The 20,226-nt window shown below is 41.4% G+C and overlaps 2 protein-coding genes and 1 long non-coding RNA gene across 3 annotated transcripts; 2 read left to right on the top strand and 1 right to left on the bottom strand.

The window, feature by feature from the left end:
- The first annotated feature begins 268 nt into the window (after positions 1 to 268).
- Positions 269 to 7,663, top strand: mccc2 (methylcrotonyl-CoA carboxylase subunit 2). The gene is made up of 17 exons (XM_047016006.1): positions 269 to 499; positions 1,210 to 1,276; positions 1,796 to 1,880; positions 2,005 to 2,106; positions 2,420 to 2,547; positions 2,702 to 2,814; positions 3,021 to 3,134; positions 3,437 to 3,501; positions 3,824 to 3,923; positions 4,105 to 4,200; positions 4,594 to 4,666; positions 4,776 to 4,852; positions 5,241 to 5,307; positions 5,473 to 5,629; positions 6,204 to 6,318; positions 6,962 to 7,047; positions 7,230 to 7,663. Exons 1-17 carry the CDS (start codon positions 362 to 364, stop codon positions 7,345 to 7,347), a joined length of 1,701 nt encoding a protein of 566 aa, XP_046871962.1. The 5' UTR covers positions 269 to 361; the 3' UTR covers positions 7,348 to 7,663.
- A 6,262-nt stretch (positions 7,664 to 13,925) lies between these two features.
- LOC124463826 lies at positions 13,926 to 14,764 on the top strand. The gene is made up of 3 exons (XR_006955657.1): positions 13,926 to 14,009; positions 14,384 to 14,445; positions 14,574 to 14,764. It is a non-coding gene; the product is annotated as an uncharacterized LOC124463826 (long non-coding RNA).
- Positions 14,765 to 17,177: 2,413 nt separating this feature from the next.
- si:dkey-174n20.1 (uncharacterized protein LOC796174 homolog) lies at positions 17,178 to 19,874 on the bottom strand. Its single transcript, XM_047016063.1, has 4 exons — positions 19,440 to 19,874; positions 18,881 to 19,123; positions 18,254 to 18,556; positions 17,178 to 17,979 (listed from the first exon to the last, which is right to left on the bottom strand). The coding sequence occupies exons 1-4, from the start codon at positions 19,558 to 19,560 to the stop codon at positions 17,720 to 17,722; spliced, it is 927 nt and encodes a 308-aa protein (XP_046872019.1). The 5' UTR covers positions 19,561 to 19,874; the 3' UTR covers positions 17,178 to 17,719.
- Positions 19,875 to 20,226: the final 352 nt, after the last annotated feature.

Raw genomic sequence — 20,226 nt, 5'->3', positions numbered from 1 at the left:
AAAATGTAGCCTATTGGTTTGTGGTTTCCTATAAGATTCTCCATGGAGTTTATTCTGCATAATGAAACATACGTACCTGCACAAGATATAGCCTTAATGGGTTTTGATTGGGTGGAGTTCTGTTTAGACAGACACTTAGTGTTTATACATTTCAGAAAATCTTGACATTGGCTAAGGACATGAAAGGATGGGTTTTAGGACAGCGAAAGTGAAGCAGAGCCTGTTCAAGTCTGTTTTGTGCCGATGGGTGGCAGCAGTGTATTGACCACACCAAGTCTTCCGGAAAGCAATAGAAGAAGAAAAAAGCATAACATTTAGAGGGCAAGTTTTAGCTTAACGCAAGAAAAGCAAACTAAAGACAATGCTGTGGCAGACTTTTAGGCCAGGAATATCTCTGCTTTGTCGCAGAAGTCCATATTTATGTGCATCAAGACTGTACCATGGTGAAGTTGTCGCAACAGTCGGTTCCCAACCTGACTCGCAATCCCTGGAGTATCAGGTTGGTATTGGAGCGATAGTTCAATGTAGTTAGCTAGCTAGCTAGAATGCAGATACAACATTGAAGATAACCCAACGGTGTTAGCTAGCTAATCATTTTCGACACATGAAAGGAAATAAATATTGTTTTTCAGTAGCTTTTCTGGAAAAGTGCAAACATCCCAGAAGAAGACGATATGTAGAAAAAAAGACTGATGTGGACATCATTGACAGTCTTGCTGTACTATGATAGATAATAAACACAATTTCAATGTTTTAACACTAGTTTTGCCACTTCATATGGCTTTCATTGTAAAAGAGGTACCTTCTCTGCCTGGATCCTGAGATTGTGTCTAAGATAAACAGACATTCATAAATATCTAGTCATTAATATTTATTATTTTTTAAATGCATAATATAATGCTATAAGGAGAAAATAAGCAGGCAACATGACTGATTTGTGTACCTCCAGTTTATTCCCTGGTGCCAGATTTCACAAAGTTCTCTGTGAACGCGTACAGTTACACAAGCCCTTTGTAGGAGCCATTAGGCCTGTGTATTTGTCTGTTTATAATTTGTAGCATATATCAAGTTTGCCACAGAGTGGCAGTGTAGTTTATTGTGGTTGGTGAAATCTATAAGGTCACAGGTGCAACAGGGCTAATCACACATGATGGGTGACTGCAATTGTGTTTAAGAATGTGTTTTTCCTTGTTGCCTGTATTTTTCCAGGAAAACTATGAGAGAATGAAAGCCCTGGTTGAAGAGTTGAAGGACCGATCAGAGAGAGTGAAGTTAGGTGAGTCATGTTAAAGACGTTATAGCATCTTAAATGTACCCAAGTACCCTACAGACCTTGAGCTCACCACTTTTTCTTCCACGTGCAATAACTTTTAAATCACATTTGGTATTTATTCTGAATTTCCTCCTGGTCTTAATGAAGTTCAAGCTTATCTCACAACCGCCATGTGGCACATGTGAGTATGCAGGGTTTCCCGCAGCACTTTACAGTTAAGGCGGCCGCCTAAGCAACACATGCCCGCCGCCTTAACTACGTTGTAAAAAAAAAAAAAAAGAATTACTTTTTAAATTTAAATCTTTAATAGTGATATCCACCGTGTTACTCTGTCCTGTTTTCTCCCTTCCATTCCAAAATGCCAGTCTCCGTTAATTAGGCTATCGCATAAACTACCCCCCCCCCCTGTGATGGTGTCCTTCTGGTCACCATCACAGGCACTACCCAAAACTATTCCTAGTGTCATTCTATGCAACCAGTTAAAATGTCTTCAAGTGGATTCGTCATTTTTCTTACTCGCAGGTGGAGGGGAAAAGTCCAGAAACTTGCACACGTCTCGGGGGAAGCTCTTGCCACGAGAACGCATCGATGGACTACTAGATCCAGGGTGATTTTACTTTTACCTTCAGTTTCCTTTGGTCCATGTAAAAATGCTCAAAGCTGAAAGTGATCAACAGCTCGTCTGGTATTTTGAATCTCTTATATGTATTGCTTTTTTGTTGTTGTTGCAGATCCCCATTCTTGGAATTCTCCCAGTTTGCTGGGTACCAGTTGTATGGGAAGGAAGAGGTGCCAGCTGGAGGAATAATCACAGGAATTGGCCGTGTTTCTGGGTGATTCTAAATGTCCAAGAATAATACAAATGCATAAACAATTATACAAAAATAAGTAATCCTGGGTAAACAATCAATATGTTAATAAAAAATTAATTTCAATAAGCTATTCTATAAATTCAACAATTTCTATAAACTATACAAATGCAAAACATTATTAAAATCTATTGTCTGTAAATGTTTGGTTGGACCACCTAACGCTAAACTGATAATGGGAATAATTATATTTGAATGCTAGTGAGTGTGATCTTGAACATTTGTCAATATATCTGAATGCATTCATAGCACATTTAAACATTTGTTTTTATTCAAGGGTTGAGTGTGTCATTGTAGCTAATGATGCCACAGTCAAAGGGGGAACGTATTTCCCCGTAACGGTGAAGAAACACCTTCGCGCACAAGAAATAGCCCAGCAAAATCACCTACCATGCATATACTTAGGTGAGTATTTTAGGATTTGGGATTTTAGCTCATTTGAGCTTTACAGAAGATATAGGTTCTCATGAAATTATAAACATGATATATCCTTTAATTTCCTCCCTTCGAAGTGGTTACGATAGTGATCTTTTTAACGTGACTAACCCTAACCCTGTAGTGGACTCTGGAGGGGCCAACCTTCCCAGACAGGCAGATGTCTTCCCAGATAAAGAACACTTTGGACGCATCTTCTACAACCAGGCACGACTTTCCGCTGAAGGAATATCTCAAGTAAGACTATAATTGCAAATTCCAACGCAAAAAATTGCCACAAGCCCTTACGGCTCTCTACACCGTTAGTTTCAAGGCTTAATGGAGGAATTAACCTGTTACTTTCCGGATTCTAGCCATCTTTCTAGTGAAAGCCTTGTGTGTGTGATTCAGCTGTGTGGTGTGGCTGTGTCTTATGGGAGGTAATACGGCCCCTGTTTGTCCAGATTGCAGTTGTCATGGGCTCCTGTACAGCCGGAGGTGCCTATGTTCCGGCCATGGCAGATGAGAGCATCATTGTGCGGAAGCAAGGTACCATTTTTCTGGGAGGACCTCCTTTGGTGAGAAACTTGTTGAGTCATTGTATTAATATGCGATTTATATTGATCTCTCCAACGTACCAACCAGATGTTCTGCACTATGCAAGTCAAGTGTGATATTGATTTGTATAATTCATAACACCTTCAATGATATACTGATGCTAGCCATGTTTCCATATGATGCATTCATTTATAATGAATTAATTTTCTATAAAATAATTTTTATATTTTTGGAAATGTGGTTGTGTCCACCATAAGAGTGAATGAACAGTGTTTGGAAAAATCAAACAAAAGTTAAAGAGCTTGAACTTTGACTTGAAAAGGTAAAAGCGGCGACCGGGGAAGAGGTGTCAGCTGAAGACCTTGGAGGGGCAGATCTCCATTGCAGGTATAAGATTAAGATCTTTAGTCAAAGTTGGCATGTTTGGACCTTAATTACAGTATGGGCATTAATAGAAGCCAGTGCCCGTGATGCAGCCAGTGATTAAGATGTTGATTAGTTGATAACCCTAGTTGATGATAGTCAGCAATAGGCTCTCGCTCTCTGTAGAGTCCCATGATCACCACAGCAAGTGGTAATATGTTCACAAAAACACCCCAGCTGGTAAAGTTGCGATAAGGTCCTTTAGCTGACTAGCATGGTCTTCCTTTCATTAAGAGTTTATATTTTATGTTATATTTTAAATGTGTATTTATTTTTTGTTCCCCAGAAAGTCTGGTGTAACAGACTACTATGCTCTTGATGATAGCCATGCACTCCATTTGGCAAGGAAGGCTGTTAAAAATATAAACTACCGAAAGAAACTTGAGGTAAATGAAATGTAGAATGAAGTGGGTCTTTGGTTCTACTGAATGGCCACTTTGAAACAAGCACATTGTGGTTAAGAAGTTAGTGTACTGTAAGAGTACTAATATGGTTTGGACAGTAACCAGCAGCTGTGTATAGTTTCTTTTCTGATGTTTTATGTCTTGCAACTCCATATTTGGACAGGTTACTACGGTTGCTCCAGAGGCGCCCCTTTACCCAGCAGATGAATTGTATGGCATTGTCGGAGCAAACTTGAAGCGTAATTTTGATGTCAGAGAGGTAGGATTTATTTAATTTACTTTATTTAACTAACTTTGCAGGTTTGGATTTTATTACATTAACATGTAAATAACACAACAACCTAATTGAAGAATCCTGTACAGACTGTCTACAGCACCACAGTTTTTTCAAAACCTACACAGCAGCTTTCTTACACAGGTATAAAAGAATGTTACTAGCGTGAAAATACTATTGACATGAATATAGTTATCAATCGATGAAATGGGCAGACAGCTGGGCAAACATTTGTACTTTTAACTTTAACTATAACTCCAAAGCCTACATTTGTGTTCAAATCCAATGTTGAATTCCTGCAAGACTAAACACATGAATCCAGGTCTTGATTCCAACGATTCTTTGCAAAAACAAAATGTTTGGTTCATTTAATTACAGGTCATATCCAGAATAGTTGATGGCAGCAAATTTGATGAGTTTAAGGCCTTGTATGGAGACACGCTTGTCACAGGTGTGTAAACATGGATTTGACCATTTCTTTACATGCAGTTATCTCTGCATTTTCCTTGAGCCTGTGTTATGGTGTTCAAGCAGTGTAAATATTAATTTTTCTGTTTAAGGGTTTGCAAGAATATTCGGTTACCCTGTTGGAATCATTGGCAACAACGGAGTCCTGTTCTCAGAATCTGCCAAGAAAGTATGCATATATTATCTTTATTGTATTGCGATTTGTGTGAATTAGCATAAAGTTGTGATCTTTGCCCCTACCTACAATAGTGGGCTGTACAACAAGCCTGATAAAAATTACATGTTTTATGCAATAGCAGGGCAACTAAGTGTGGGCGCCCACGAGCCTTGGACCCTGAATACTTAGTTCTGATGTGTACTATGTTTCCACCCTTATATTAATCACTAAGAGGCTTGTTAAAACACACTAGATTGTCAGGCATACTCATGAGGCAAAGGTTATTCTGATGCAAATTAAGTGTTTAGGCGGTTTACAATCCCTTCTTATTAAAATCTCATATCCCGTTGTGGCATTGATCAAAAGTATGAAATACTGTAATAAAAACATTGTTTTCCAGGGAACGCATTTCATAGAATTATGCTGTCAAAGGAACATTCCCCTACTTTTTCTCCAAAATATAACTGGTAAGTATATAATTAATACTCAATAGAGGATCTCACTGTTATAATTACTAGCAACCTTCTAAACAGTCAGTGACCTGAGATGGAGGAAAGTATTGCTAAGTGCTTGAACCATGCCCAGATCAAATAGCTGTCATTATTTCCCCATCCCCCTTCTGTACATGTAAGGCTTCATGGTCGGGAGGGAATATGAAGCAGGGGGAATTGCCAAAGATGGAGCCAAGATGGTGACTGCAGTTGCCTGTGCAAATGTTCCCAAAATTACCGTCATCATTGGAGGCTCGTACGGAGCGGGCAACTATGGCATGTGTGGAAGAGCCTACAGGTAGCAGATTGGTGAAAATGAGAAATGCGTGATTTTAATATTTGGGTGTGGTATATTGATGACAATATTACATCAAGATTCCATAAATGTGCAATTTGATTTGATGTGTTTCAAGTGTAACTTTACTCCAAACAGAGGCGTATTCAGCTTTACCATATTTACCAGAAGATTTTGAATCTAGGTTTAAACATTTTGCTTTAAAATGTGTATTATTTGTGCATATAACATAATGTGCATTCAAACCCAAAAGGCAGACAAATCTGGCACAACATTTGTATTTAACCGATGTGTGCGTGCAGTGTATTCTCACCTAAATCTAGTGCAGTCTGTTTTTTCCATATCATTTATTGAGTATTTAGTTTTTGTTTTTTGCAGAATAGGGTTAGGAAAACGGGCCGTTGACTTGTATAACTTGTTGAAAATACACACAATCAATTTGATCAACCTGTGATAGCCTCAAACTCCCAAAATGATTAGATGGAATCATGAGTGGATTGTGATTGACTTCATCTATCATCATTGAACGGGGTTGTATTTGTTCTGATGTTTCCCTTTGTTTGGTGTCCTTTCCCAGCCCAAGATTCCTGTACATGTGGCCTAACTCCCGTATCTCTGTGATGGGAGGAGAGCAGGCTGCTACAGTCCTCGCCACCATCACTAAGGATCAGAGAACAAGAGAAGGAAAAGAGGTAAAGTATTTCTGTCACTGTGGAGTTTGGGATGAAGTAACCCCAAAACAAACAACAACAAAAGTTAAAAGCTATTTAGGTTAGTTAGGAACAGACCTGTGACATTTTGTAGACCTACAAATGTTTTTCAAACTTTTCCTTTGACATGCAGGCTTCTGGTGATTAGCCCTTAGTTTCGTCGTTACAGCAGGGCACCAATACGTCAATCATTTTGTATACATGCAAGAAACTAACTATATGTCAGATTCTCAGGTTATTTTGCTCACTATCTTGCTTTTGAAATGTAAGAGCATGTACACCAATGAAAACATTTCATCGAAGTTACAGTAGTTTCATAGGGATGATCAGTTGTCATTTCACGGATTGTGTCGGCAATCCACAACGCCAACACTTTACCAGTCACAGAATGTCATCAGTCTTTTAAAAACCTCTAATTGATTTAGTGGCGATGGAGGGTAATTTGACCCTTCATGAACAATCAAGCAGCTCAACACTCAGTGGAGCCCCAGCACAGATGTGACATGTTGCATTCTGTCCTGGACACAATTACACAGCAAAAACACTCTCGGTTATTTACCTACTTAGTTTAACTTTTACTGACCAAAAGAAACTATTCTAATCTTTGAAATGGATCACCTATCAGTTTACAGCAGAGCAAGAAGCAGCCATGAAAGAGCCAATCGTGAGGCGATTTGAAGAGGAGGGTAGTCCATACTTCTCCAGTGCCAGGTAAGAGTTTTACATGGGATTGTAATGTTCTAGCAGTTGCTAGAACATTGGTGTTGTACTGTCTGGAACACAAAAGGGGAAGTTGTCACACAAACAGTGTAGCAACACCGTTGACAAAGTTCTATATTAAAGAGAGCCATTTTTATGATGAACAAAACGTCATTTCTTTTTCTCTAATCCAGGCTGTGGGACGATGGGATTATTGACCCTGCGGACACACGGATGGTTCTAGGATTGAGCCTTAGTGCTGCACTGAACGCACCAGTGCAGAAGACTCGATTTGGAGTGTTCAGGATGTAATAATCCATCTGAATACAGAATCAAATGGCATATTTCATTTATGCTACAGTAATTTAGGATTGTACATAAATAATATTCACTATGTATAAATAACTTAGCTTTCAATAACTTTCAACTGAATTTCACATAGCTGTATTTTGAACTTTGGGAAGTGGATTCTTCAAATATTTTGCTTACTGAATGTTTTTGAATGTTTAATACCGTTTCTTTTTCATTGCCTTTTTAAACTAACGAGTGTACTCAGTGTGAATATGTTCTCAAAATACAGTTCAATAAATAATGTTACAGGTTCATGCAACCAACATTGTAGCCTAAATTCAGTGTCTTTACTCTTTAATATGGTGGCATAATTTACTTGGATCACTTGCAGTAGCGAGGGTATTCTTGAGTCTCTGATCGTTTTTTTTCACCTGGATTAGATGTGTGTGGTGCTTGGACGTTCGGATTTCCCTTGAACAGGTCTTATGGAGACCCTGTGGCAGGTTGGTCCATTGGTACTGGCAGCAGTAAAACAAGAAATCCAGCCATGGTCTCATTTCTACTAGCGGCACAGACCAAAAGCCACTAGCCATGTTAAAAACAGACAACCATTCGTGTTCAGGCTTCAAAAACTGGGAAATTGTTCGCCTTCTCAGAGAGAGACAGTCAGTAACTCTGAGGTGGGGAGATGATTCCACCATTGGAGGGCCAGACAGGAGAAGCTTGGGTTGGGAGTGGGCGCTCTTGAGAGGTGGGACCACCAGACGGTTGTCAGAAGAAGACCGTAGGCGGCGGGTGACATGACGTTGCGGCAACGTTGCCAGTAAGTGCTCAGTTGGTAACCCGCGACCTTACCTTCTGGCAACGTCGTGGCAACGTCGTAGCAACGTTATAAATGGAATGTTGCCAGTTGGTCCCATGGGCAACGTTGCCACGACGTCGTTCCTTGGTCGGCTGGTTACGTTATTTTTAGACCAGTGGGCAACGTTGCCGCGACGTCGTACCTTGGTCCGCTGGTTACGTTATTTTTAGACCAGTGGGCGACGTTGCCGCGACGTCGTACCTTGGTCCGCTGGTAACGTCATTTTTAGGTCCGTGGGCAACGTTGCCGCGACGTTGTACCTTGGTCGGCTGGTAACGTCATTTTTAGGTCCGTGGGCAACGTTGCCGCGACGTTGTACCTTGGTCAGCTGGTTACGTTATTTTTTGGTCCCATGGACAACGTTGCCGCGACGTTGTACCTTGGTCCGCTGGTTACGTTATTTTTTGGTCCCATGGACAACGTTGCCGCGACGTTGTACCTTGGTCGGCTGGTTACCTTATTTTTTGACCCGTGGACAACGTTGCCGCGACGTCGTCCCTTGGTCGGCTGGTTACCTTATTTTTGTCGCAGGACAACGGATCTTGAGTGCAATATAGTGGTTTATATATATAAATGTAGACACTGCATGTAATTCATGTGCTGCTCAGCCCCAGCAGGTCATTGGTCATCAATGTTCTCATATGCAGACACATATCGTAAATTAAAAAAGACAGAATGTGGAATATAATTTAGTCTTTCATTCTTTACTATAAACATGTACAAAAGCAATCAATGTGTGATGAGTAACATGATTAAGCAAACATTATTTGTAGGCTATAGCACACCAAAGCTGTATGACACACAATGCAAATTTGTGCTCCAATAGTTTTGTAATAGGCCTACAAAATTGTTAAATGTGACCAAAAGGTAAGCGACTCTTAAGAGTTTCATTTTCAAAGACAAGTCATCACAGAATATTACAATTCTTCCTTAGCAAACCTGCCCCTCAGTCTGCCCCTGAGCAACAACTTTGCGCATGCCCATTTCAAGGCATAGCTGAAACTGGGCTTCCTAAACAGTTTTTGCCGGGGTCCTACCGTCTTTCACACAATGGATTTTACCTGGAAATAAGTTACTTCAAAGGTGAGTTTCTTTACAGACATAGTTTTAAATATATAAACATATTTTTAGAAATTGGATGGGGCATATAGGTTTGAAATTGAGTTGTTTATAGCGTTATATCAGATTCACATTGTTTACGTTAGAATTTCGCTAGCTAGGTTAAACCCTCCAGAAAGTTGTTTTGAAATACTGAAAATGCATACATGTTATCAAAGTTTAGAGTCTCAAAAATCACCCTCAAAAGAATCAGTGAAAATAAACGTTCAGAACTGTTAGAAAACCTTGTCCCAAAATAGTTTATTTAGCTACAGTAGCTAGCCCTGAATTTTCAAAGACGCTAGCGCGTGGCTGATCACGTTCACAGTCGGTCATGGCATGCACAGCAATGGCGTCTGTAAAAGTATCATGTCACTAATTCTTCCAATTTCTACATGACATTTGTTTTTGGATAAGTTTATTCGTTTTAACCTTTAGATGCGTGAGTTCTAAATATTTCAGAAACTTTCACCAGAGTACGTGAGTTATTTTTCCAAAACGGAAGGTATGTAGCTTTAATTAGCTTCCGTTACCTAGCAACCTAAGATAATACTCGTACCAATGCTACTACTTGCTAGTGTTACTTGTTAGCCTACTAATTGTACATTTTGAAGCCATACTGTAGTGTTTATCATATAGTTTCTGCCCATCGGAAAATAGTTGGTTGGAATGTTCAGAATCACACATGTGCGATGCTACGCTGTGGGGCCCTGCTTTCGAACGATCACATATGTGCGATGCTTCTTCAATATCAATATACAAATAGGCTACTATGTACGTAAACTACATTCCACTTTCATTTCTGTACAGGTGATCCGACCACCATCACAAGTACTGTGTCCCTTGGAAATTATGGTAAAGTAATGAATGACCGTTTATAACAGTGACAATAATTGTATGAGCCATGGCAACCCTAAAGGCTATGCTTTGAAGCAAAAGTATGACTTAAAACGTTTGCATCACCAGATGCCATACCTCTAGGTGTCAACTCTGGTCTGGTGGAGGAGAACCCATACGGCGCCCCGGAAAACAGCTGGCAGCCAGGCAAGTGCAAATATAAGACACTCAAAAAAATACTCATACCATTGCCATTGTAAGGCATACCTAATTGTAAGGCATACTTAAGTTGTTCTGATCGTGGGGGGAAACATATTTGTCAAAACAACAAATGTTGTCTTACTAATGCTTTGTATACCCCATTCAGCTGTACCATCTTGGGCAAAGACCAATCAAGGTAACATTTGTTATGTACATCAATTTTACAGCTAATCTAGAAGAACCACAGTGTATGCCAATCATGCAAACTCTTGTAAACTTGTTTTACTTGTCTTTAATTACAGACACATTACAGGTTATGCTCCGGAAGATGGAGACATTGGAAGAGAACCAGCGAGAGGCTCTCCTGTTCAGGCGACCACAGGGCAGACACACTGAAGAGGTGCCAGTGATGGACCTACAGGGGGCCCAAACACAGGCTGAACTTCAAGACCTTGAGGAGCGCCTTAAGGTGCTGGAGTTGCGAAAGAGAGCGGTAAGTGTTTGGAGATCCCACAAACTATGGCTTACACGCATTCAACGTTCACATTGGTGCTGACAATAAGTTCATGACTTCTAATTCCAGACGCTGTGATGAAGTAGAAGACGGGACTGGGAGAAAAAGCTGTGGAGCTCCGCTTAGAGGAAACACTCAAACACACCCCGGCAGCCCATTCAAAACCAGCCAGGTGAATGAATCATGTTTGCAACTTCCATATCCAATCTTTCACATGGCTATGACACAAATCTAGAATCACATAATATTTTAATTGATGACGTATATTATTTTAGATGTGATTTTTTTAATGACTTGTATAGCCCCTTTTCACACGTGCGATTATGTTAATCGAGCACTAACTTATTTTGTGCTTCCTTGTCAGGGCCAACAGACAGAACTCATAGCGGGGACTGGAAGAAGATTTTAATTCATTTTTTGCACTTTGTTTGTTTGGCACTTTTGTTTTGCAGTGTTTGTTTTGCAGTGTTTTTTTCTTTGCAGTGTTTGTTTTGCAGTGTTTGTTTTGCAGTGGCACTTTTTATCACGGATGTATATATTTTGGCCATTTTAGTTTTTTAATTGTAAATGTTACATGCATACTTTGTGCATTGTCATTTTAGCAGACACTCTTATTTACAGTAAGTACAGGGATATTCCCTGGAGGAAAGTAAGGTGAAGTGCCCAAGGACACATCATTTGGCAACCTTCTGATTTAATAGCCTGATTTCCCAACCGATCAGCCATCTGACTCCCCTTTAGTATAGGTAGACCACATATTTAGGATTCCTATATGGTGAATGTATATACCTTCCTGCCAAAGTAAATTCCTTGTCTGTGCAAACTTTCATGGCGATTAAAACACTTTCTGATTCTGAAATGCTGCCTCGTTTATGATTTAGCTTGAGTCAGGCTACACATCACACAAACATATTCCTCCTAACGTTGGCTATCTATTATACCAAAACAAGTAGCCTTCTGGGCAAATGAGGTCTGCATATGAAATATAGGTTACTTCATAATTAAGTAAATTGTTGACGTTGCAGTTACGGACTAGCAACGTCACAAAATTACGTTGCTAGGAGGTCGCCGTTACGGACTGGCAACGTCACAAAACAACGTTGCTAAGAGGTCGCGGTTACCGACTGGCAACGTCGGAAAATAACGTTGCCACGACGTCGCGGTTACGGATTGGCAACGTCCCAAAACAACGTTGCTAGGAGGTTGCGGTTACCGACTGGCAACGTCGGAAAATAGCGTTGCGACGACGTCGCGGTTACGGACTGGCAACGTCAGAAAATTACGTTGCTAGGAGGTTGCGGTTACGGACTGGCAACGTCGGAAAATAATGTTGCCACGACGTTGCGGTTACGGACTGGCAACGTCACAAGATGACGTTGCGGCAACCTACTGGCGCCCCACAGATGCATGGTCCCGCAACGTAGCCAAAGACGTTGCGGCAACGTATGTTTGGTCATCGCGTGACGTTGCGACAACGTCAGGGCAACGTAAATGTGTTAGCTGGGTCACCTATCCAAACGAACCTGACTTTCAGAGAAAACGGACCATGGTCCGATTGAAACGGATCAAACAAGTCAGGTGTGAAAGCACCCTAAGTCGCTGTGGATAAGAGTGTCTGGTAAATGACTAAATGTAAATGTTTAGTATAAAGGTAATGATGGATGCACATTCAAAGTTGAAATCAATTATTGGCAACAGGTTTATTCCTTGCCATCAACTCAAAACAATTAGTGCTAGGGACTAACACACCAGGAAGTCCCAATCTTTAAAGTACCTTTGCAGATGGCTTCACAATTTACCTAAGGTTTGATTTACAGTCTGGTTTTGCAACTTTAATGTGTGAAGAAAAGAATAAAGGGAAATTCAGTTTCCATTTATGAGGCAAATAACATAATATATACAAACAACACATAAATAACTTTTAAATAGCTTGTAAGTCTGCACTAAATAGCATTTAAACGGTAAATGGACCTTACTTTTTTCTTTTCACTTTCATAGATCCTGTCAGTTAACTAGAAAAAAATGAAATATGATCAGCACACAAAGTCAATACAAAAGCAGGAATATTAACAATATAACAACTAACTCTAACAAAAGCTGACATAGGCACTTCTTATATATAGAAATGATAGAGGTATTTATAAATATGTCTATAGTTATAGAACATCCAGAGATGGGAATGATGTCAGAATACAAAAAAGAATGAAGTTATGTGAAATGATTTTGTTGTAAACAAGTGGAGAGCGTTCCTATAGAAAAAGAACGAATCCAAATGTACAATAATGAGCCCAAAGGTGTATATGTGGAGAAGTATTAAAGAACCTCATGGCCCTTGGCAAAAAATAATAAGAATGTTCATTTGAGTTGCCCACTGAAAAGTTGTGAACAGTCTGTTGTTGAATTTGTTCCTCTGTCCTTTCTAATGTGGAGGTCCGCAAGTACGTAAAAAACGATGCAAGTTATTATTGGTTGACAAATCTTGAAATGATTCCACTTAGTTTTTTTGGTTCAGGGAAGTGATTAGTGATAATTATAAAGGATAGAATTTGTCTGACATTAATAGATCTTACATAGGAAGAGTGACAAGATATGACACAGGTGCAGCTACTAAGAAATGGGTGTTTGATCAACAAACAAGGGCTCGTCCAATTGAATGACGAAGATGTTTGTTCCTTATTGACTCAAAGCATATTTCTGACATGTGAATAAGAACATTTTTTGTGAACGACATACTTCACATATTCATTTCGAAGTGAACATTTCTCAAAGAATACATTATTCAGGAGGATTAACAGTAGTAGTTGTTCAATAACTTGTTGGTACAACTTGGAATCATGACCATTTTCATCTCACAGATATGTATTCCAGGCTTTTAACAATTACTTTGGGAAATGACAACTTGCCCAAGAATTGTCTTGATGTGTCAAGATGGACTGATGATGATAATGTGATGTCACAACACTGAAAGGGGAAAGGCATGGTATGTCATGACAATTCCACCCTGTTTTCCCATACATGCAAAACTCTCTTCTGATGTCATACAGGTGGATACCTCCTCAATAAAAGCTCATGCTGAAGATGCCATGACAGACTTGAAGAACACGGCAGGAGAGAAGAAGAGAGAGCATCTCTGAATTTGTTGAGTGAATATTTAAACTCCTGTAGATATTGGTAAGTTTTTTGAAATCAGTTTTAAACTGAATAGTTACCAGAAAATATGTAAAATTTTAATCATAAAGAAATTAATTCATATTGAAAACATCTGTATTAATAATGTATAAAAAGTGTATTTAGATGAATGAATGAATGAATACAAAGTCATATTGAGCTAAAGGTTGAATAAACGATCACCATTCCATGCTATCTTAAACTGACATCTGAATGATTGCAATTTCAATGTTGTTACTGGAATTCAAGATGCTTGTAAAATTGCTGAAACTACAAAGAAACACTAGACTTATGTGACTGACAATCAAATACATAACTGCAAAATTTCTCTTTAATTCAATTAAGTTAAGTAAACATTATTATAATTTTTTTTTCAGAATCTAAGGAAACATTTGAAAAATGATTGGACATAAAATACTTCTGCTACTTCTGATTATTAGTAAGTGATTTTTAAATGTATTAGTAAGTGATTTTTAAATTCATTCTATTAGCATTTAACTGAGGTAACTCAATTGTATTTAAATGTCAAACATTTAAAAATAATCAGCATTGATCAACTTTAAATAGGTTTGGGGAGCTGTCAACTCTTTGAAATTCCAGCTCCCACAGCTGCTCTGCCAACAACCACTGCAGCTCCTACAACAACCACAGCTAGTGCTGCAACAACCACAGCTGTCCCAGCAACAACCACAGCTGCTTCTACAACAACCACAGCTGCTTCTTCAACAATAGCCACAGCCAGTGCCATGACAACCACAGCTGCTCCTACAATAACAACAGATGCTCCTACAACAACCACAGCTGCTCCTACAACAACCACTGGTGCTCCTACAACAACCACTGCTGCTCCTACAACAACCACCTCTGCTCCAATAACCGACACATCTGTCCCAGCAACAACCACAACAGTGCCAACATCAACAGATGTTCCTACAACAACCACAGCGGCTCCTACAACAACCACAGCTGCTCTGACAACAACAGATGTTCCTACAACAACCACTGCTGCTCCTTCATCAACCACAGCTGCTCCTACAACAACCACAGCTGCTCCTACAACAACTGCTGCTGATCCTACAACAACCACAGCTGCTCCTACAACAACCACATCTGCTCCTATAACAGACATGTCTGTCCCAGCAACAACCACAACAGTGCCAACATCAACAGATGTTCCTACAACAACCACTGCTGCTCCTACAACAACCACTGCTGCTCCTACAACAACCACAGATGCTCCTACAACAACTGCTGCTGCTCCTACAACAACCACAGCTGCTCCTACAACAACCACATCTGCTTCTTCAACAATAGCCACAGCCAGTGCCACGACAACCTCCGCTGCTCCTACAACAACAACAGATGCTCCTACAACAACCACAGCTGCTCCTACAACAACCACAGATGCTCCTACAACAACTGCTGCTGCTCCTACAACAACCACAGCTGCTCCTACAACAACCACATCTGCTTCTTCAACAATAGCCACAGCCAGTGCCACGACAACCTCCGCTGCTCCTACAACAACAACAGATGCTCCTACAACAACCACAGCTGCTCCTACAACAACCACTGCTGCTCCTACAACAACCACTGCTGCTCCTACAACAACCACATCTGCTCCTATAACAGACATGTCTGTCCCAGCAACAACCACAACAGTGCCAACATCAACAGATGTTCCTACAACAACCACTGCTGCTCCTACAACAACCACTGCTGCTCCTACAACAACCACAGATGCTCCTACAACAATTGCTGCTGCTCCTACAACAACCACAGCTGCTCCTACAACAACCACATCTGCTTCTTCAACAATAGCCACAGCCAGTGCCACGACAACCTCCGCTGCTCCTACAACAACTGCAGTTGGTGCCACAACAACCACAGCTGCTCCTACAACAACCACAGCTGCTCCTACAACAACCACAGCTACTCCTACAACAACCACAGCTGCGTCTTCAACAATAGCCACAGCTAGTGTCACGACAACCACAGCTGCTTCTAAAATAACAACCACAGCTGGTGCCACAACAACTACTGCTGGTACCTCAAAAACAACTACGGCTGTTTTCAAGACAACCACAGTTTCAGCCTCAACTGGCATGAGCTACAAGTTTAGGATTCTCACAATCTGTGTAGCTTTAATCATCCAAACACTTTTCTAGAGGGAGTTTCTCCAAATGAATTCCTGTGCTCATCTAGTTTTATTTCACTGTCTTCTTAACTAGGAGTGTTTTGTATTCATTTGTTCTTTGTTCCTATTGAATTAATGTTAATGTACTATTGACTATTCACACAAATGTTACTTTGCATTTAGATGTATTGGTCCTCCATCTTTCTTTCACACTCTGTGCTATGGTCAGAGCTAGCATCTAGGAAATCATTATCAGAATGATTTAGTGCTACAACCCAAGTGCATCTGGAGGACCGAGCCGCCATCAGCACCGCGGACAGCGGCCCCAGCAGGAACAGGGGCTTGTCATTGATGAGAGATCACAATCAGAATGGGTTTTATTCGCCATGAAGGTTTGCACAGGCAAGGAATTGACTGTGGCAGGAAGGTGCAACCATGAACCCTCCCGCTGTCCTCGTGGTCTGTATAGGCAGCTCATGTCCTCCAGGTGGCTTTTGTTTTGTCCTCCAGTTTTGTGACTCCAGCAAACCCCTCCCCAATTTACTCAGTTGTTGTTTTCCGACCTTAAGGTTGACTGAGGTCAGAAGGGGAAAACACAAAACTCATCTCTCCCTCTCCAGCCTCTTCTGCTGCTGTTTAGTGCAGACTTACAAGCTATTTAAAAGTTGTGTATGTGTTGTTAGTATATTTTATGTTATTTGCCTCATAAATGGAAACTGTACTTCTCTTTATTCTTTTCTTCACACATTAAAGTTGCAAAACCAGACTGTGAATCCAACCTTAGGTAAATTGTGAAGCCATCTGCAAAGGTACTTTAAAGATTGGGACTTCCTGGTGTGTTAGTCCCTGGCACTAATTGTTTTGACTTGATGGCAAGGAATAAACCTGTTGATAATAATTCACTTCAACTTTGAATGTGCATCCATCATTACCTTTATACTCAAGAGCTAAACAAACAATGATATCTGTCACGAGTCATTAAGTCCTTGATTAAGCCATCTTCCTTTATTCAGCTGTTTTTAGCAATGGTGCGCAAATCTGCTCCCTACTTGTTAGTGCTTCAGGTGTGCGTGAGTGGCCCCCTAGTGAATCTCTGGTGGAACTGCAGGTGACTGCTGCCTCTAGCCAAGCATCAACAGAACATAGTTCTGCTGCTCTACGGAGGGACACCAAAGAGTTCTGCAGAGAAGTCCTGTTTTGGTCTCATTAAAAGATGTTAAAATGAATCCATCTCTATCCTCTGTCTGGTCTTGATGCAGATTGATCCATTTTCATCCATTGTATGTTATTAATTGATTAATTCACAAGAAAACATTACTTTTTAATGTCATTATTTGAAAGAATAAAAAATACATCATAATGCACCATGACTTAAATAAACACCAAAACAAACACAAAGTAACCAGTCTCTCCAGATCTCTCTAGACCAGAGTGACCAATCTCTCTGGACAAGAGTAACCAGTCTCTCCAGATATCTCTAGACCGGAGTGACCAGTCTCTCCAGATCTCTTCAGACCAGGTTGACCAGTCTCTCCAGATCTCTTCAGACCAGCTTGACCCGTCTCTCCAGATCTCTTCAGACCAGGTTGACCAGTCTCTCGCTGGCCTCCCACAGCTTCTTGGCCACTCCCTGGTCTCTGGCGAAGGGCCTCAGAGAGGCCGGCCGGCAGTCTGTGAAGTAGCCCCCGCTGTGCTTGGCGGCCTCGTCGGACACGGAGCACCACACCACCGTCTGAGCCCCCATCTCACACGGCACAAAGAACATCCACATGACCACCTGCATCAGCATCCTGAACAGCACCGAGTAGTGGCAGGTCCAGCTGCTCTGCACATAGCCTGGGGGACGACGACGAGACATTGTGAGGGAGAGGGGGGGGGATAGAGGGAGAGAGAGAGGGAGGGACAAAGAGAGACACAAGTGAGGGAACGACAGAAGTAGTGACGAAAAATTCACAATGAATCAATTCCTGACTCAATTCCTGAATGAGTGCCACAACATCAAGTCCACTACTACTAACACTCTCAAGCTAGTATGGTCACTGCCCAGCCCTCCAGCCCCCCTGCTCCAGGCCTCCAGGCAGTCAGGGGAGAACGTGAGCAGGACAGTCACCTGGGTGCACAGCATAGGCCGTCACTCCTCTCCCCTGGGCGATGCGGGACAGCTCCTGGGTGAAGTACAGGTTGGCCAGCTTGCTGCGGCAGTAGGTGAAGAAGGGCAGCAGGTTGTAGTTGAGGTCCTGGAAGTCCAGCTTCTGGTATTTGTAGTTGGAGCAGGTGAGGGTGACCACACGGCTCGGGGAGCACTCTCTCAGACGGCCAAGCAGCAGGTTGGTGAGCAGGAAGTGACCTAGGTGGTTGACCCCGAAACACATGCTGAAGTTATCGTCCGTCCAGTCCAAGAGACCGGGCATACCTGGTGGGGGGGGGGGGGGGGGGGGGGGGGGGGGGGGGGGGGGGGGGGGGGGGGGGGGGGGGGGGGGGGTGGGGGGTGGGGGGGGGGGGGAGAGGGAAATGGAGAGACAGTGATAACATTTGAGGAGAGATGACATAGTACCAGTGTCAGATATACTGTGTGGTATCAATGTTTTTTGTCATGCTGTGTTTTGTCTTGTTGGGCTCAGCTGTCTATCCTGCTGTCTCTCTATCCAAACACATTTTACAGACTCGGTCAGCAGACGTTTCTGTGGTGTTCCACCTTCAGAGTGTCCAGAGGCCACATGTTCTCCCAGACTCTGACCTGCGTTGTTGATCAGGATGTCCAGCCTCTTCTCTCTCTGCAGGAAGCTCTTACAGAAGTCTCGTATGGAGCGCATGTTGGCCAAGTCCAGCTCCATGCGCAGCACGTTGACACTGTGGCTCCTGATCTTGATGTCCCTCACTGCCTTCTCAGCCTTGTCCACGTCCCGGCACGCGATGATGACACGGGCTCCACGCATGGCCAGGGCTATGGCTGTCTCCTTGCCGACCCCAGAGTTTCCTCCTGCGCGAGACAGACACACAATAGGCTTATAAGACTATAGATTTAATTTAGTCATTTACATACCAAAAGCTAGATCTGATTATATGTTTTATTGTATGAGTTAGTCTGCAGTTAAATTTCACAAGTTTTATAACATATTTGAGCAAGGACAGGATTGTTATATAACAATATTATATTACAAAAATAACATACAGCTGTCACTAAACGTGTGAATACTGTTTAATGGTCTGTCGCTATGTCAACGTAACAGTAAGTAACTGTGATGATGTCGAGTTGATAACAGTGCTAGCTAGGTGTCAAGAGCTATCTTTCTTACCAGTGATAAGAACCGTTCTGCCATCAAGTCTTTTTAAATCTGTGCAGTACCTTCGCTTTTTCATCCATTTTAAAACTAAAAAGCTAACTAAACCAGCGACAATTGTATATAGAAGATACATTTTTAGACGCCTACGGTTAGAATAAAGTACAGTAGCTACTGGTAGTATAGCTAGCTAGCTAGAGCTAGCACTAACTCTACTATATCGCCGGGGTAGCTAGAGCTAGCCTGGTTTCAGATTCATTCCGACAGCATTTGTCTTCTGATTGGGAATTCGATCGTGTTATCTAACAAACATATTTGCTGAGAACTTCATCCCACAAACCCAATTCTAACTAGTAATAATTTGCTTCATCGAAAGGAAGCTAACCATCTAGAAAGGCAGAACGATACGAAAGCTGGTGTAGGACAGCCAATGCATGTAATTACATTCTAGCTGTCAATATAGTACGCATGCGCGATAGTTTCCCCGTATTCTCTCTGTATAACTGTTTCATGTTGTACTGTCGCTTCACACGAGGAAAACATGTTGGTTGTTGTTGTTTAGAAAATGTTTTACTTTTTTAACTGCCTTGTAGTATATCCTCGACTACTAAGCAAAGCTGGCAGTATTATTTCCATTCAAGAACTGGAAAGGAAAACGGGTGTCTACTGTCTAACTGTTTCCAACTTCTGTTAATCAATTATACAAGTGTGTGTTGGCCCGGGGGGTGAAATAGCTTTGTTTAAGACCTTTGTTACGATGCTCTACTTGGCACAGTGATTTGTAGCTCAAGGACGGCCGAAT

This window comes from Hypomesus transpacificus, unplaced genomic scaffold, assembly GCF_021917145.1.
Source record: "Hypomesus transpacificus isolate Combined female unplaced genomic scaffold, fHypTra1 scaffold_31, whole genome shotgun sequence".
Classification (NCBI taxonomy): Eukaryota; Metazoa; Chordata; class Actinopteri; order Osmeriformes; family Osmeridae; genus Hypomesus; species Hypomesus transpacificus.
The sequence above is the reverse complement of the archived record's forward strand: the minus strand, read 5'-3'. Positions and strand labels throughout refer to the sequence as shown.

What these genes read in the sequence shown, in the direction of transcription:
- si:dkey-174n20.1 (XM_047016063.1), bottom strand. Translation starts at nt 19,560, where the DNA reads ATGTATCTTCTATATACAATTGTCGCTGGTTTAGTTAGCTTTTTAGTT. An exon ending in CAGAACGGTTCTTATCACTG is followed by an intron (nt 19,124 to 19,439) that starts GTAAGAAAGATA and finishes TGTCTCGCGCAG; the next exon opens with GAGGAAACTCTGGGGTCGGC. An exon ending in GGCCTATGCTGTGCACCCAG is followed by an intron (nt 17,980 to 18,253) that starts GTGACTGTCCTG and finishes GTCGTCCCCCAG; the next exon opens with GCTATGTGCAGAGCAGCTGG.
- mccc2 (XM_047016006.1), top strand. Translation starts at nt 362, where the DNA reads ATGCTGTGGCAGACTTTTAGGCCAGGAATATCTCTGCTTTGTCGCAGA. An exon ending in CGCAATCCCTGGAGTATCAG is followed by an intron (nt 500 to 1,209) that starts GTTGGTATTGGA and finishes GTATTTTTCCAG; the next exon opens with GAAAACTATGAGAGAATGAA. An exon ending in CCTACCATGCATATACTTAG is followed by an intron (nt 2,548 to 2,701) that starts GTGAGTATTTTA and finishes CTAACCCTGTAG; the next exon opens with TGGACTCTGGAGGGGCCAAC.